The 18023-nt window shown below is 35.8% G+C and overlaps 1 protein-coding gene across 5 annotated transcripts; it reads right to left on the bottom strand.

The window, feature by feature from the left end:
* Window positions 1-760: 760 nt before the first annotated feature.
* On the bottom strand, window positions 761-17755 carry Stj (voltage-dependent calcium channel subunit straightjacket). Of its 5 annotated transcripts, none has more exons than XM_071710635.1 (19): window positions 17307-17755; window positions 16371-16557; window positions 15654-16193; window positions 15145-15549; window positions 14561-14875; window positions 13861-13914; window positions 11843-11923; window positions 11142-11216; window positions 10849-10953; window positions 10577-10648; window positions 10033-10177; window positions 8453-8519; window positions 8134-8291; window positions 7865-8000; window positions 7104-7136; window positions 5730-6004; window positions 3954-4288; window positions 3257-3505; window positions 761-3024 (listed from the first exon to the last, which is right to left on the bottom strand). In XM_071710635.1, the coding sequence occupies exons 1-19, from the start codon at window positions 17387-17389 to the stop codon at window positions 2635-2637; spliced, it is 3705 nt and encodes a 1234-aa protein (XP_071566736.1). In that variant the 5' UTR covers window positions 17390-17755; the 3' UTR covers window positions 761-2634. The 5 variants fall into 5 exon arrangements, with proteins under 5 accessions (XP_071566736.1, XP_071566738.1, XP_071566739.1 ...); XM_071710637.1 differs by having other exon boundaries at window positions 8453-8504; XM_071710638.1 differs by lacking the exon at window positions 7104-7136 and having other exon boundaries at window positions 17307-17743.
* Between the last annotated feature and the right edge of the window lie 268 nt (window positions 17756-18023).

Genomic DNA, 18023 nt, shown 5'->3' with positions numbered 1-18023 from the left:
ACATAATCAATGTAATAAACAAATTAAGGGTACAATTAACCAATATCAATATTACACGATATTAATCGATATAAGATATATATGACTGATGAAGAAGAAGAATATTAGAACTGCAATCGAGATTGTTATAGGGTCTGCTTTCCATTGCTGAACTGGCTGTACTAGTTCAGAGTTTATCTTTTTTACTCCACATTGGAAGGAAAAAGATAAACTCTGAACTAGTACAGCCAGTTCAGCAATAAAAAACAGATCCATAGATTTTGTCACTGAATTGATTTCTTATAACAATCTCAAGGAAAATAGGACAGACCCTCGTGAAAAAATTTCTCATATTTTCTCAGAAATGTTGTAAGAATTGAGACTTATAAAACATTCTGAAAAAAATATAAAACTTCTCAAATACTTTTGGAAATATAATTGGATGAAGATTTTCGGAATATTTCAGTATCCGTATGTATGAAAATTTCTGATAAATTGCACAGATTTTCTCATATTTCTACAAAGATATATTAGCGAAAAATATTTTATTCTTATTTTGTCTGAGTTTTTCTTGAAAACGTTCCAATTCGCGTATAAAAAAATCTGAAAACTTCTGAGTATTTTAAGAAAATCTGCAAATTTTTATAGAAATTCTCATTAATAATGTGAAACATTCTGAGACATTTTTCCACCAGGGGGGTATAGGTGTTTATGCGAAAAGGCTCCATTAGGAATAGCGAGATAGTAATTGAGGTTTAAGTAAAGTCTAGAAGAGAGAGTCTTCTCTTGAAAAGTTGTCATTTTGATACGAAAACGTCCTCGTTTTACATAGGCAAGCCGTTGTACATAGCAAATTGTAATAAACTCTATGTAATACAAACAACATCCCCCGTTCTCTGAACGGAACTCGTTCTCGCGACGAGGCCACTATCCGAGAGCCGGAGTTCAGCGGTAATATATAATATATAGAACGTTCGGTGATTTATTCGATAAACATACAACAAGATCTCGTATTCCTCTTCTTTTTGTTTCTTTTTCTCTTTGCTTAACCGCGTGTCCAAAGGCACACACTTGTTTACACACATACACACATCTCACAGTATAGTACAGCGATATACAAAATTAACGTCTCGTAATCTTCTGTAAATGTCGATCGACTCGTCGCCGCTCCGCATCGCCGTCGGTTTACAATGTACAAAGCGCGTATGCGAATGTATCGTAGTGTATTTGTGAACATGCACATGTGTGAGTACGCGACCCTGCTCCGACAACTAGAAAAATCTACGTCTCAACGAGTTAGCATTTAAACTGTCTAGATCGATTCTAGAATATCTGGAGCTCTCTCTCTCTCTCTCTCTTTATCTCTCGCCTACCATTTAATTATTCTATCTACGTATGATGAAAATGTCAAAGTGGATTGAGATTTGTCTTACTGATCCCTGGAACGCATCCTGATGTTCAGCAAAAGAAAATTGGTTTCCTATTTGTAAAAAAAAAAACAAGATTCTGTTAATAATACTAAACATATTTGGAAAATCGTAGAAAAAAAATCGACCATTTTGACGTCAAATACTAGGTGCTAGAAATGCCTCCAGACAGTTACTCATATTTGAGACATATCCTGATATCTATCATAATTGCATCATAATTGTTTACTTATACAATACGAAAATACGTTGCAAATGTATGCAACTTTATTACGTATTAAGACTTAATATCTTTTTTTATTTCTCGTTTTGCCTACTAAAGGATCCAATCGCTTATATTCGATACGAGTGCAAAGTATTGAAAGAAAGATGGATAGAGATTAAAAGGAATTGACAGGAATTTACCTGAAATTGAATCTAATCTAATTTATAAGACACTCCTGTCGATTTTTTAAACTCGATCTTCTTTATAATATAATAAAATGCATCTAGAAAAATCACTCATCGAATCGCACTTATTTCTCTGTTTCATGACCGAAAATGTGTTAGCGAACGATCCTACGCTAAGCGCATTTAATTCTGGTTATCTAATCTGATTTGGCGATCGATGACGATGAAAGACAATTTTGTATCTTAGCATTTTGATATCGATTGCGTTCGCCACATTTGATTGATCGCGTAAAAACTGGATGTACCGGGCAGGATCGGATAGCACATTAAATTCGTCTAGAACAACTCGACGTAGAACAAATGCGTTCGCATTTACAGTATACTTAACGAGATCGCAGTAACGAGAGGTAGAGAGTACAGAATATCTCAAAGCGCTCATTAGGAATGATATATGCTTGAAGAGAATCAAGAAATTTAATTAATATACAAATTACTTTGAAAAGAGAAAAAGAATTAATTTACTTTCATTATTTCTCTCTTACTAATAAATTCTCCACTCATTCTTTTTTCCCTGTTTTCAAATCAAATATAATTACATGAATCCTAACTCGCAGGAAAAAACAATTTACATGAATTAGAGAAATTAACGAATAATCAGATGGAAAATCGTTCAAATATGCGCTCTATGTAGCAATCCTGGTCGTCGGACGAGACAACTGGATGTACAATTATCCACATACGCTCCATCGGGTGAAAGTCCGTTCAATTCGCGGCATATCGTGAATTTCATTGACTAGTTTTTGACACCAACTGTTGGCTGTGAAATCAGATCTCGATCTTAGCCGAGGAGGAAGGTACTTTTTCCGGCCAGCGCGCACATTAGCAACAACATCAAGAGGAACAGGTTCGATCTGGTGCTTGTCGCCAAGCCACACTGATGCTCCGTGATCTCGCTCTCGCGAGAATGCCAGCGTATACAGGACTGTGGTCGCTCCCGTTCAAGGCCGGCAAGCGCCTTTTGGCAGACTAGCGTGTTATTCTCGTAGATCACTTCCTCGGGGTTAATGCTGAGTGTCGGGAACTTTGTTTCGCCACAGTTGTTGTTTACCACTACCAACAACATGCTGGTATTAGTCACCGGCTGCACCATATACCATCGCTGCTCGCAATTTTCATCCACGTCTTTATCAAATGCATCGAACGAGACGTTGCGTAGATACAAGTACACCTGTAGATTCAATGCGTAAATATTAAAAAGTATCCATAAAAAGCAAATTAGGATCAAAATAGTCTATTTTAAAATAGCCTATCTAGAAATACTCTAATTGCTAGGAAAGCCACCCCAATCAATTTTTCTGCAGTAAAATTATATCTAGTATAAATGTAATTACAATCTGTAATTTTAATGGTTTGTAGTTATGATATAGTATATATTATATATCTTTTAAAATCAAGTTTACCTCTTGATCGCAAACTTCCGGGCGTGTACGGTTCATCACAACAGTTCGGTCAAAGTATAATCTCTCGTAATTTGGCTCAAGCGGCGGAAGTTTGTCGTCCTCGTGATAATCCTCGTGAACGGCTGATTCATCGTCGCTAACGTAGCTATACACTTCCGCGTCATCAGATTCCAATATGCCCATCTTCGCCCAAGCCCAAGCGGCTTGACCAACCATCCACGACAATGCTCTCTGGAAATGCTTCCATGGCTGCAACATGACATTTTGATATTTAATTTTAGAACAGATAAAACTTTGATATATATAATTATAGATTATGATATCTTAATCTCTCTCTCTCATTATATTTGTTGCCAAGATTTTTCTGTCACTTAAATTTCTTCACTGAAAAATAAGAAAATAGACATATGCATTGCCTGATTCTTAAATTATCAAGCAATTAAGATCCCTTTAAAAATTCTTTAATAAGATTGATTATAATTGCCCTGGTGGAAAAATGTCTCAGGATTTTTCATGTTATTAATCAGAATTTCTATAAAAATTTTCAGACTTTCTCAGAATGCTCTAATCGCTCCGTGCGATTGTATACTGTAGCGGAAAAGTAGGACTCCGTAGGATTCAGCCCCCAGCAAAAATATTTGGGAAATTATGGGGCGTGTTGTACAGTGTTATTATTATTGCAATTGAAAGTGCTCACAGTAAGAAGAATGTTGCCGGCGTTGTTGGTTGGCGGACTCTTGAAGCATACCGCCTGATAATCAAAGATCCTTATTCTCTCAAAAACACCATCTTTGACTAAGCTGCTCATTATCGGACCTCTGACATCGCCGAAAAATTTACCGGCGTTGCTTGTCTTGTCCCCGGCAGCGATTATGTAGCCGTTATTGTCAATAAGATAACATGCCCAGACGTCGCCGCAGTGCTTATTACCATCGCAATTACCATCACAATTAAACGTTATATTCTGGAGAAGCGCTTGCAAGGCAGTGTGCTGGAATTGGAAGCCGACCACTACGGCTGGCGCCTTCTTTTCTGCAAATTTGTTTTTACAGATTTAATAACCTATGTTTTCTCCGGAGCAGTTGAGGAACGAAAGAGAGGCAGGAGACCCAAAAGGTAGCTATATGTATCTCGTGAAGATAACAGAGAGAAAAGGAGGAAAGGCAGCTGAAAATAAACGAGTCCAGATATAATAACTATAAGAATATATAAGAATAACTATAAGAACAACAGACGAATTACCAAAATACTTGAAAGAGGAAAGAAGAAAATGAAGGATAGAAGTTTAATAGCTATACCCAAACAGCCAAGTCTGTCGAAAGCAGATCTTGCCAAGTATCTATTACAAATTTTGTCGGCAGATAGACTACAGATTTGATGCCGGTTCTGATATATCACATGATGTCAGCAGAACGTCAACAGAAGTATAACAGAAACCGTTATCACATTGCCTATCAGTAGGATCTATCTGTGCGGTTTCTCCTACCAATCTGCTGTCTGATTATGTTAGCAGACTCTGCTAGCAGAACATGTAAGCTGAATGCGGACGCAGTTAATGTCAATCTACCGACAAAATGCTATCAATTTGCTTACTGCGGGTAGATATATGTGGAAATGAAAACCAGTACTGGAGAGAGGAAAAAGACAGGAGATGCAGAATATGGGCAGGTAGTAGAGGCAAAGAGCATGTTTTATATTCTAAAGAAGTGCGAAGCGACAAAGAATGAAATGCGATTAGACAAATTTATAGAGAAGAAAAGGTCTTAGAATTAATAAAAATGATAGAGACATTAAGAACCCTAAGGAAAGGGGTAGAAAAAGAGAGTAGATAGGATAGAGAGAGAAGGGGGCAGGAGAAGAGAACAAATAGAGAATATGAAAGGGGAGAGATTTAGATTCTATGATATTAATATTTTGTACTGTTTTTGTTCTTAAAATATTTTGTTTAATATAAATATAGATTCAAGATTTTACTTTATTTAATTTAGCTCTGTTTTGCAATGCAAAGATGTATACAGAAATTAAATGAAAATGTAAAATGTATTACAAATTGTAAACCGGAAGTCATCCTAAGTTGCAAGGCAAGGATTAAAATAAAATAAATAATAACCTGTTCTCTTACCATATATATATATATATATATATATATATATATATATAATTTGAATTATTATTAAATTACAACAAAGTTAACATAAGTCCTTCCGTCTCACTGAAGTCTGATATCAAAAGACTATTAAATTTACACGAATATTGGAAATAATTTGTGGTGATTATTTTTATTTAATATTTCAAATATGGATCTGATAAATTATTGATTCTATGTAATTTTGGATGATTTGTTTTTATCTGGGACTATCAATATTCAAGAAATTTTTGAAAGCAGACAAGACAAATAAGTCTTAATTAAGGCTCTCCTTGATTCAACATATGTTTTTTTTCTACTTTGATAACGATTTAAATATTGACTTACTGATAAATACAGCACGGCTGGCAGTGACTAGAGTGGTGTTGTCGGCACCTTCATCATCGATCGGCACGGAAAAAACGAAACTGTCTGGGTCTACGTAGTACTGCTCGACCGCTCGCTTATACCATACTTCATCAATAGCATGAGGATACAGGTTACTGAAATGATCCTCCGGCAGCGTACCCTCATCTAATGGGAGAATATCTTGCCACCTGGTCAGTCCGCTATGCGTGGCCATAAACGCCAGGACCACCCCGAAGCGTTGTTTGAACTGCTGCCTACGAGAGAAGACACTTCAGAAATAGCAATTCGGATCGTCCGCGACTCGAGCTGGCGTTTACTTGCACTTTTATACAGGAGTCATTATATTTAAGATGTACACTCGTTATGCACAACTACATATATAAGTTATACAGATCTCCCAAATTCGTACGTAAGCTCGCAGCTCCTTTGCGCCATATACTTGGGATTTAATTTGAAAGATAAGTTCGAGTAAAGAAGGACAAGAAATCATATCGCAACTATCATCTTGCTTCGATTTCACAAACACAAATGATTACCAGACGAGTTATACTGTTACTAAAAATAAAACATGATATTTTATCATTGTATCATAATATATATAAATCTATCTACTATCTCGTTGATTATTGGGTTAATTCGTTAATTAAATAAAAAATAAGATTATATTGCAAAAGATTTGACTATCAAAGAAAGGATTAATTGCCTTTTTAATGTAGAATGGCGCAAACGAACGAATAATACTTTGGAAAATACTATTATAGAAGAGTCAATCAAATCGGGAAAATCCTCTTGCTTTCGCAGTATCACTCGCGAAGCATTCCTCCTTTTCAGGCTTTTGCTCCTGAAAGATGACAATTGCCCTACGACGGCTACGACTTGCAAGCTAATTTTTGCGCCGACCTTAAGATGTCGAAAGATGAAAAAAAAAGAGAGCAAGAAGAAAGAAGCAGAAAGTAGGAAAAAAACAAGATTATACATATAGCGCGACATAAGAAAAAATTATGAGCGAGTACTTTATAAAGAAAGTAGTAATTAATCAACTTAAGAGAAGAGGAATCGTGAAAAATACGATTCTACCAATTTTTCTGTAAAATTCGAGAATTTTTGTACTTTAATACAACCAGAAAGAAGATTAACGCAATTCTTTAATGGAAAGTGAAAAATAGAGCAAAGTGAAAGAAACTCTTGAACGGATGTATTCTGTAAAAGAGAAAAAGAGAGAGGGAAAGATAGAGCTAAGAAGAAAAGAGCAAGATAGGAAGAGTTAACACTCGCATTATAATGTACGGCACGAACGGTTGAGAGTTAATTCGTTACTTTCTAAAAATGTAAGGTGCGTTGTGATGGCGTTACCTGGTCATCTGATTCATCAGCCTAGCTAAAGGTCTGCATGGCGTCAAAGTGGTAAGTACATTAGTCAAAAGGAACAGGTGAACTTTCTATCCTCATAGAAAAACAAGAAAAACGAGACAGAGAAATGGAAAGAAAGAACTGTGCATAAAATAGTGAAATAAAACAGAACACGGGACGGAGTATTTTGTGTGTAAAAATGAGCGCGTGTAAGTTTAAATTCTGATAAGGAAACAATGGTAGAGAAAGAGCGATGTCTCCGTCCTAAAGATGCGTCGAGTAGCGATTAATCGTTCTCTCTTTATTTATTTTACATTTATATTTTATTTATTTTTTATATTTTATCTTTATAAAAATATTTTGTTGCGTCTGTTTCTAATGGATCATCATTAATCAGGCTACTGTTTAATATTAAATGCGATGGATGCGGAATTTGATTCTATCAAGTTTTTATTACAGTTCTGATCGAGATAGCTCTTTTCTTTAGAAACTATAATCATCATGCAGATAAAACAACATTAATTTTAATGCAAGCGTGATATTACCGTTAATTACAGATTAGGTATATGTATGTAAAAGCAATGTAAAACATTATATAAAACTTGAGTAATTGAAAATTACTCAAGTAGTTAGAAAATTCGACCGATTAATCGCGCACTAATGCGAATAATAGGGAAAAGGAAAATTCGTTCGTTTTTCCAATTAGTCTAGTCATGCTGTGTAAAGCACTCTTACGTCGGCTAATAAATCGAAATTATACTCACTCTGTTGGATCCTTGGTGCTGGGATTCGGTGGGATTTGCTGGGCGAACCACTCGGTTGCCTTAGCATCGTATACCAGACTGAGCAGCAGATTCCTGTCGCAATAGTACGAGTTCCTGTCGGCCTTGTAGGAATTAGCTGTTGAACACAAAAAATGTTAATGCTATTAAAATTAATAGCGCTAAAAATATTTTTGTTAAATGCAACGCTAAACATAACAATAAACATATAACAAGAGGCCGCATAAGTAACTCAAGAGATCGTGACTTACGATGAGAGTTATGACTAGGACTCGCAGCGGTGTATTCCGGCGGTTGGGATCGTTGCTTCATGTCGATCCACTTCCAGCCTGGTAGGCGGGTACGCTCCAGAAAATGTAGGAGCTGCAACTCCGAGGAATTGAACCTGTGTTCACCCTCGTAGTGATACCTAACATTTACAATACGTTTATATAAATAGATGCATAGAATTGTCGCATCCCATTAGTTTATAGGCCTATTTTTTCTTAGCTACATATCAATTTCATTATAATGCAGTTAAAAGGAAGAAACTTTTTGTGAACCAGAATTGTGAGAGCATTCGGCACTTACTTGCAATACATCCAATCGGGGTGCACCCGCCAGTTACTACCCGCAAAGTAATCTGTCACGTTTTTCCCTACAATAGTTCAATTCGTTCAAATTTGACATAGGAGATCGAGGTCAGCGACGAAAGCCTCGATAATTAAGTTAGAAGGAAAAAGATATTAGTTTAGTTTAACGTCCAAAGCAGAAATTGAAATTGTTATTATTTCAATAAGTTAAAAATTTTAATGCGGTAGAAAAATAATTTTACACCAATTGTCGTGCTTTTGTCATCATGAATAAAAGTATTAATCTGTAGTCGCGAAAACCGGACTAACAATTAAGGTAAATGTACCAATGCCGCGACCTATGTCTCGACATCTTTATCATTTTAAATCAATTATTAAAATAAGAGCATTGAGCCGGAACTAGGTGTTAGTGTTCAAAAGTACAATATAATTAATAGAAATTAATGAATTACATACGTTTTTACATACATTATATTGTACTTTTGAACACTAACACCTAGTTCCGGCTCAATGCTCTTATTTTAATAATTGATTTTCAATCTTGTAAGCCTTTACTTATATATTTATCATTTTAGTTTTTAAATATGTATAATGCGAATTAAAATCAAAGATAAAAATAAAATACAAGAAACATATTTTTATTTTTGATTATTTGATTTTAATTCGCGTTATAACTTATTTAAGGACTAAAATGATAAAAATGTCCAGACATACATACGTGTCCAGGCATTGGTACATTTACCTTAGAAAAAGTAATATCAACTACGATTCTCACTTGATGAAAGACCATTTTATGTTTATCATCCAGTTATTACATCAAGACATAAATAAAAAGTTGTTTATAATACTTTGTTTATATATACTTTATAGCAAGAAACTTAATATTAATTGAATTTCAAAGATGTGATCTTTCGTAGAATTTACGTAGCGTTAACACAGGAATATTTATGAGATGTAACTTTGTTTAGCGGAAGTAAACTTTCCTATCAGGAACTTTAGGTCTATACGAAGCGTCTGGAGACATGAATTTCACAATCGATGCAACACAAAACTCGTTCGCGAATATCTCCTCGACTCCAAACTGTGTACCGAGTGGCACTTTACAGCGAAACTTTGCGGATTGCCAGACCGTCGTATGCCTATAACTTACATAAAACGCCGGGATTATATTTAAAGAGGCAACTTTAACTATTGCTTGTGCCGACTTTCGAGATTTCCATAGTCGCGTTATTGAATCGCCAAACTTCTTCACCATCTATTCGATTTGTTCTGACCACGTCATCTTCTACTTGAGTCGCGTTCTTGGGAGTCTCCGAGTTTTATTATCAATTCGTTTGCATTTTTGATAAATCGATTCATTTCTCAAAGTACTTTAAAATCGATAGTTTAGAATAATAAGTTTAAATAACAATCCTCAACATTCTGCGTGAAATAATTTCGGACAACTGCTGGCATTTTAAAAATGGAAAATATATGCCATTAAAAAGAATCCATGTAATTGCACTAGTAATCCGATAATATTATATTATTGGAAGCTTTCGTCGCTGCGAGATAGTTTGCTAGAATTAAAATGCGTACCTTTAGCGTGAGATCGATGTATCTCCTCGATAGCGTGCACGCGGTAATTTTCAGAATCGTGCACGGGCAAACTGACCACTACTGTGAATGGAGTGTCCGTTATTCCCATGTAATCGTATTTTCTCTTTACTCTGCCGACACGTTTCTAAAGCGATAAAAATACATCAATTAAAATAAATTAATAGATCAGTTTAGAAAAAACTTTATTGAAACTTTATTAAAAAATTCTTATTTCTTTGGGAATGCAAAAGATCATACGTGTTCCTACGTGTTTCTACGTAAACACGTAGAAACACGTGAATATGAATCGAACCCTAAAGTGAACGATTCGAGTGATAAAATAATAAAAAAATATATAATATAATAAAAAAGCATAAAGCCTTAAAAATATCGAACTATCGTTTATTACTTTCTTTTATATTGTTTCTCTCTGCAGATAACGAGAATATTAGGAAAGCTTTTTAATCGCAACTACAAAAATTATATCCTCATAAATTGCACATTTATGGATATTTGTCGTTAAATATTGTGACAATGTACTCACCATGTCATCGTAATGATACTTTGTGTAAAGGATCGAATTACCAGTCGTCTGATTCACCACTTTGTTACGCATCTGCAGAAAAATGCAACAGACTCGTATGTAATTATTTATTAAATGTACATGTAAATTTTAACAACAGTAAAAGTTGCTCAAACTTCGACAGCGTGTCATTGACGTTCTACAACTTTCTATTACGTTAATTATTTTTTTATTCGCTAAAATCTGTCAGTTAAATCAAAAAAAATTTTTTACTAGTCTTTTTATTTATTTACCACGATGAGTCCGTCGCCGAATTCTCTGGGGCCCCTATCGTCATCCACTAGCTCAACTTCTGCCATATCGACGCTATTATATGCCGGCTTTAAAATACCCTGGAACTATTTTTATAACACATATATATATTTATTGCTTATATTCATTTTTATCGCGTTACGTCGAAAATTCAATACCGATATTAAAAATTTCGTAATTCCACGTAACATAAACGTCAAATCGAGATAAAATACAAGCATGCGCGCGCGAAAAGAGTTAAATATGATAATATATAATTTAAAGAGCGTTTTACCACTGGTCGAAGATCGGGATGAATCAGGATGAAACCATTGTTGGTCACGATAAAGGCATAACCGTTGACGCCGAGCTGCTCCCACGGAGAGAAAAAGAAAGAGAAGATCGTATTATATCATGATTTGCATTTGCCATGCCGTCAATTGATGCACTGTCGGCATCATAAAAGCTATAATGAATATTAATAGCAGTTTCGTGTCACTCTTCTTAATAGAGTCGTCGTATACGATGTCCAAAGAGGGGTATTTACTATTTAATCCCTCATACAAATATCTCATCTATTATCTTATTGTTAGTATCGTATTGTACATCATCGTGTCATATAATATTCGTAATAGATCATATTTATGTAATTCCTCAACTTTCTAATCTATATGAATAAGAATCACCAATCAAGCGCTAAAAATTAAAGAGGAACAAATAAAAGTAAAAATAATTTCCAATTAATTTTAACTTTTGCATTAGTAGTCTTGTATATTATAGTTTTAATTAATCTTAATTAATTCTTGTTTTAATTTATAATTAATTAAACAAATTATAGATTTTAACTGTATGGATCATTATATTTTGCACGTTAAACATATTGATACTCATACAAATGTTTAATTATTGTCATTCATAGTTGCTGATAATGTAAAATTATTTGTCACTTTTTGTAAAATAAAACGTAAAAGATATATAAGTAACAATATTGCTCACCATGTGTGGAATCATCAATTTCTGGATTTCTTCGATCGATACGTCCGTGCCAGCGACACCAAGGAGATTGGCAATCATCGTCTGCGCAGACAATTACCGATACGTTAATTAGGGAACCTACATTATGTCGCATTGCGTGACGTCTCTATCATATCATGACAACGTTATTATGTCGAAATAAATTACGAATTATCATCATCTCAAGTCGCATAACCAGAAGCGCATCTACCTTCTCCAACAACGTTCTATCACAACGAGTTCGTCTACATAAACACGTTTTGGTATATCAAAAAACCAAATGTGTGAGACATAATCACCCCTCGCGTGTATACAATGATGAGCATGATCCTGAGATAGTTTTCAAAAAGTGTATCACGATATCCATATAATATTTTTGGGAAAAATAAAAATATTAAATAAGAACATTTGTCCGAGTTATTAGTGTAATAATTAAATGTTGCATATTCTATAGTGGAATAGTTACTGCAAAGTCTTGCTCAATAAAATGATGTTTAGCGAAATATAATAAATATCTGCTATGTTGGAGAGAATGAGAAATAGACTGGAAAATATATCCAAGTTACAAAAAGTCACGTCAATATTAAAATTGTATTTGCAAAATAATGTTTTTATTTTGGAAATGTGTAAAAGTGCGCGCGAGAGGGACGAGCAATAAGAGAGTGTAAATTTCTTGCGATTAGACTCAATAACTAGTTCAACTACTTTCAATGTGTGTAATAATAATAATAATAATAGCGATACACAATAAAAACTCTATAATAATTAAACAACAAGTTTTCTCTATAATTAATTAACAACATCGGACGCAGGCTACCCTAAGTGTTAGTTCAAGTAACAATTATCTCCGTTCTTTCGAAGTGACGACCTTTCTTTCTTTCTCTTTTCCATTTATAATAATAGAAAACAATCTAACAGGATATTTTATTTTTATGTATCTTATGCAATAATGTTATAGAAATAATACCGATCGTAAGTGGCACATAATAGGCAAAATTTTTTTTAGTTCAATTCGAATGCTACAGGAGTGTGATATGCATGTATGCGAGACTAATTAAGATAATCTTGAGAGAGGTCGTCGCTTGAGTTAGATCTACTGTCTCTGACTAATGTAATGTTTCTGACTAATGAAATCTAGCACTCAATAAACTGCCAAAATTTATATTATTCGTGTACGTGCGTGCCTGCTGTTACTCGTAATAAAAGAAGCAAGTGCCTGGGAAAAGTAATTATTATTATCGTTATGTAAAGTAAATCATTATCCATATAATATCTTTAAATTTAATTTTCTTCAAAATAAATTCAAATTTCATTAACGAGGTTTCTTTTCTTTGGATAAAGTCCATTCGCTTGCTCCTTCAGTTAATATTTTTCTCTTTCATCATATATATATAGTAGTCACTGCAGAACGATCTCTACGAATCAATCTTTACGAGGATATTATTTTTCGTCGTACGCAATCCAACAGGCGGGCAGAACTTTGCCTTTTTTCTACTCGTCTTGACAGGACACAGGGTAGACTAACGTACCTAAACCTACCTAATGACTTGAAATAATTCCAGTAACTAACGTTACGAGATCAACATAAGATATCAGAGAGTCGAATGTGGACCTAAAAGAGATCTATGCGTGTCTACGACCTTGTTCCAGCATCATTTACATCGCGATTTTCATACACATATATTTTTCTTACACTTAATAAATTGAAAGGTGTAATAGATTAAGATGTTCCTTTCTTAATAGAGACAAGAAAATTTAGAATAATTGCAATGTTATTTAAATAGTATTTTTTCAAAGTAAATATTCTTCAAAAGTTCATGAGTCTAATGAGTAATAAATTAAGATCCGTTAAATGGCAATTAAGGCTGATAGCGAAGATGAGGTCGTAGGTCGTAGGTCGTAGGTTGATCGCACGAAAACGAAAGATAAAGATACAGGATGTACTATATATATGCATCATAGAACAATGTTGCTTGAGTTTTTTTGTTTTAGCTGCCAACCTCTCTTGTTTCTGTCACCCAGTATTCGTTCACCAGCACCTGCCTTGTGATGTTCTGTGGACAAAGAGGAACTTAAAACCGAAGCAAGTGCAGCGTGAGTATATACCTCAAGGATTCGCGAATTTCGCGATTTTTATCTCGTTTATCATTTTTTTTAGTACTTATTAACGAAGAAATCACATTTACGCATTCAAGATTTTGTTGATTACGCATCAGAGGTTTTGTAAAAATGTTGCGAAGAGAACGTGAAAGCGTGTGAAAGCGCCAGGGTTGGAAAGTAACGCGTTACTAATTGTAACGCCGTTACCATTATAATTACTTTTTTTTTGTAACGGACTTTACAACGGACTTTACAAAAACATGACAAAAGTAAACTTTTTAGTCTGTTATCTCGTTTTACCATTAAAAAAGTAACGGAAAAAGTAACAAATCGTTACTTTTTAAGTAACGGTAACGGTAACGATAAATGAGTAACAGCTAGTAACTATAGTTACTTTTAAAAAATAACTTTCCCATCCCTGGAAAGCGCACACAACAGAAAGAAAAAAGTGAATGATATTTGATAATGATTGCTGAAGAGAATTGTCATTTTATCTAAACGTAAGGGGATCTTAATTAAACCTTTAGACTGTCCTTTATCTACCCTTCTGTCAGCCGACTGGACATTATTCGCAAAATAACAGGCAAATAGAAATCTTACCGCGTTTTCACGTCGATCAAACACTGGCATGCTGACCGAGGTCATTAGTTTGTATTTTTGCAACCCGCTGGTCTGATCGTACCACCGCTTCTGCTTCTTCACGTATCGCCGATCCTGTTCCTCCATGTTGGGGTACTTCTTTCTCCTGTTAAACCAGAAGACAAGCTCCTTCTGCTCCTCACTTTCGTGCTGCTCCCACATCCAGTCGGTCATTTTCGGATCCGTCACGTCGGCGTAGACGGGTGTCCAGATGGTCGGATGATCTGTACGGCCCAATACCAAGGGCCTCGCCATTACCGGCACATATTTCAACACCTAGCAAATTCGAAAAGCTTAACGATTAATTTTATCCAAGTTGTTATAATCTGGACAGATATTCTATCCGTTCAAATACTTTGAAAAGATTTCTCGCTCATTATAATCTTCTATGTCCAAATTTCTATGATTTATAAATTTGGCATCACGACTTTCTATTAAATTAATTAATAGCGCTTTTTGCCGATTGTTTTGATCAAATATGAGATTTTTAGAGATTAAGGTCTTTATATATTTATCGAATTTGAAAGCAATCTCAGTCTACTGACCTCTTCTCTGACTTCCGCCGGGGTGCATAAATGTACGTAGAATCCTCTATTGGCGCAAGCCATCCACTGCACCTCCCGGACATCTGCCACCTCCCGACCGATCAGATAGGTGAATACTCTGACAGGCATATCGGCCTTCGAAGGGTCGTCCAGACCCTTCCAGTTATACGCCTCAAAGATCTCCTTGTAGTTGTATGGTACGCCGTCGGTGATCAGCATGATTGCTTGATTGCATCTAGCACCCTTCTGCTCGTCGCGGAATGTTTCGAGCAATTGAAAAGCGGTCGTCAAAGCCAGAGAGAAGTTGGCAATCTGCTCCGTATTGAGATCCGAGATGGCTCGCTTCAACTCTCGTATATTCGCCAGATTAGCTTGGACCAAGGTATCACTGAAGCACGACACTACCTATAAACGTGTCGCTATTAATTAATAATTTTACTAATATAATATTTAATATTTTTTTGTCTCTTTCTGGCTTGACAAATTTAATTCTTTCCGTTGATTCTTACCTCTTTAGTCTCGTTGGAGAATGTAATGATGTTGACGAAATCATTGTTACCGAGAGTGTCAAGGATGTTGTTTATCACATGCTTGGCGATCTCCCGCCGTATACCGGTCATACTACCGGACGTGTCCATCAGGATAAGAATATCTTTCGGACTGGTAGCCGCTTCGATGTACCAGCTCCTCGTTCTGCAGTCGAACAAATCCACCTGCTCCATGGGCCAACTTATGGCAGGATATTGACGCATGAAACCGGTCGCGCTGCCGAAGTATTGCCAGGACAACGACGGGTCCTGCTCGTAATTGTTGATGAAAGTGCGATCAAGCGTCTCGGACCACTTAATCGCCCGGATGACACTCGAAGCGCGTTCATACACATTCGTGGGCACATGCACCGCTGACATATTGAGATTTACGTCGCCACCGAAGTGAATACTCTTCTCGAGGTCAATGGTGATGTTCTTCGTATTGATGAACTCGTAGGTTTCCGGCGGATCCACATCGGGGGATGATTGCGCCGACGTTTCAGCCACATCCATTATCCTCTGAAAAGCAAAAGCAATAAAGTCACCTAAATAATTATATGCCTAAATAATTATAATTTGCAATTACAAAATTCAAATGGAACAATATGTTCAATAATGATAAAGAAGACTGTCTGTTGTGTTATTACTGCAGCTTAAAAACTTGAGCATAAATGAGATGAAATAGAAGAATCGTACCTTGATAGCCGAGATCTTCGACTCCATCATAGCCTTGATGTCCTTAGCGATCTCGTGGACGAGAGCACTTCCGTCACGTGGCGTGATGTCCGCCGACTTATAGCTGTCCTCGAACTTGTCCACGTTCGTCACCAATTTTCCCAACTGCGAGAGCTCGAATCCTAGCTTGTCCGCCCATCCTTTCACTCTGCCAATTAAAATAGTAAAATAATCATAAAATAATAATAATTTCTATAAAGAAGTCTGGATAAAGACATTCGTTTTATTATACTATTTTATTTGTATTGTCTTATTATTTGTTTGTAGTTTCTTTTCATATCGCGAAGTTAGCATAATGATTTAACATTTAACAATTATAATTATAATTAATTTATAATATCTACTTTAATAAATGGAATGCGCAAATAAAAATTGTTTGTTTACAAGGTAACAAAACATTGTGTAAATAACAATCTGACGAAACGATGGTAATCTTATTCATGAAAGAAATCCATTCTTCAAAGTGAAGTGACGAATATGAATCTTGTCCACGAATAAACGAAAGAAGTTATTCTTTCTCTGAAAAAAGATACCGCGTGCATATAAATCTAGAAGTACATAATAATTCAGTTCTTGTTCAACCATCAACAATAACGTGGCTGTGATATTCTTGGCGAAACAAATATTAATGACAAACAATTTCTGCAAAATTTTCTTTTATTTCCGAAAGTCTTTTATGGGACATGCCGTCATAGCAACGATTCCATCAAGAAACACAGTCCTTCACGGTTGACCTAAATATCACTTTATCGCCTCATTACCGCCATGTGAACATTGTGAACGTGGGGTGATCGAGCTCGTGTTATTGCCGCAGAATTAAAAAATAAAACAAAATCGCAAGAGATCAGAAGAAACAAAAGGGCAGACAGATGATTTGCCAGACCACGAGGTACTTACATATTATGGGAGATGCTATCGCTACGGTCGAGTGCCTCGATCAGGATCAGGACGACGACGACAGGTATGAAGCAGGGCCTCATAACTTTCCCTGACCCGCTGGCCACCTTGGTCCACTCCTTAAGGGGTTGTTCGTGCGCGAGAACACGGTAAATAAAATTGAAGTTTGCGTTTCACATGAAAAATGCCCGCGGTCCTTCTATTCGACGTCGATCGTCGTCGATCGCCGTCGCCGTCGTCGTCGTCGTCGTCGTATGCGCACTCACTAACTTTGTGGCGACTCACGCGGGGCCTACGGCAGCTCAGTGCTCACTCGGTGTCTATAAGCGCTTTCCAGGGTTATCGATTTTCCGGTCAGGCTTGCGCACGGAAACACGAGCGAACGACGCGTGAGCACGCCAACCGTCGGCGACGTCGGCGTCGATGATAAGAATTGATAGGATTGTTTATCTTTCGATATACATTTGATTGTCGGGGAAGTTGAATAATTGTTAGGGTACTTATTAAAAAATAAAATTTACTACTCCTAAATTTCTCGTTGCCTCGAACGATACCTACGTTAGTTAATTAAAATTGTTTATCGAAGCTTGCTGCGTTCGATGTAAATACTACTTCGTATATATCGTATTTTTTATAAGTGTTATTGATGATGTCATAAATGATATGTCAAGAATTATACTTCATGGTTCCAACTTTGGATATAATACAAGTCACAAT

The sequence above is a fragment of the Temnothorax nylanderi genome, unplaced genomic scaffold, assembly GCF_030848795.1.
Source record: "Temnothorax nylanderi isolate EJ_2023f unplaced genomic scaffold, tnyl_v1.0 TNYL_tig0091_pilon, whole genome shotgun sequence".
Taxonomy (NCBI): Eukaryota; Metazoa; Arthropoda; class Insecta; order Hymenoptera; family Formicidae; genus Temnothorax; species Temnothorax nylanderi.
The sequence above is the reverse complement of the archived record's forward strand: the minus strand, read 5'-3'. Positions and strand labels throughout refer to the sequence as shown.

Excerpts from the sequence above, each read along its gene's own strand:
- Stj (XM_071710635.1), bottom strand. The coding sequence starts at position 17,389 with ATGAGGCCCTGCTTCATACCTGTCGTCGTCGTCCTGATCCTGATCGAG. Across the intron at positions 8,292-8,452 it reads CCCGATTGGATGTATTGCAA|GTATCACTACGAGGGTGAAC; the intron begins GTAAGTGCCGAA and ends TGTAAATGTTAG. Across the intron at positions 7,137-7,864 it reads AGCACCAAGGATCCAACAGA|ACCTTTAGCTAGGCTGATGA; the intron begins GTGAGTATAATT and ends GACGCCATGCAG.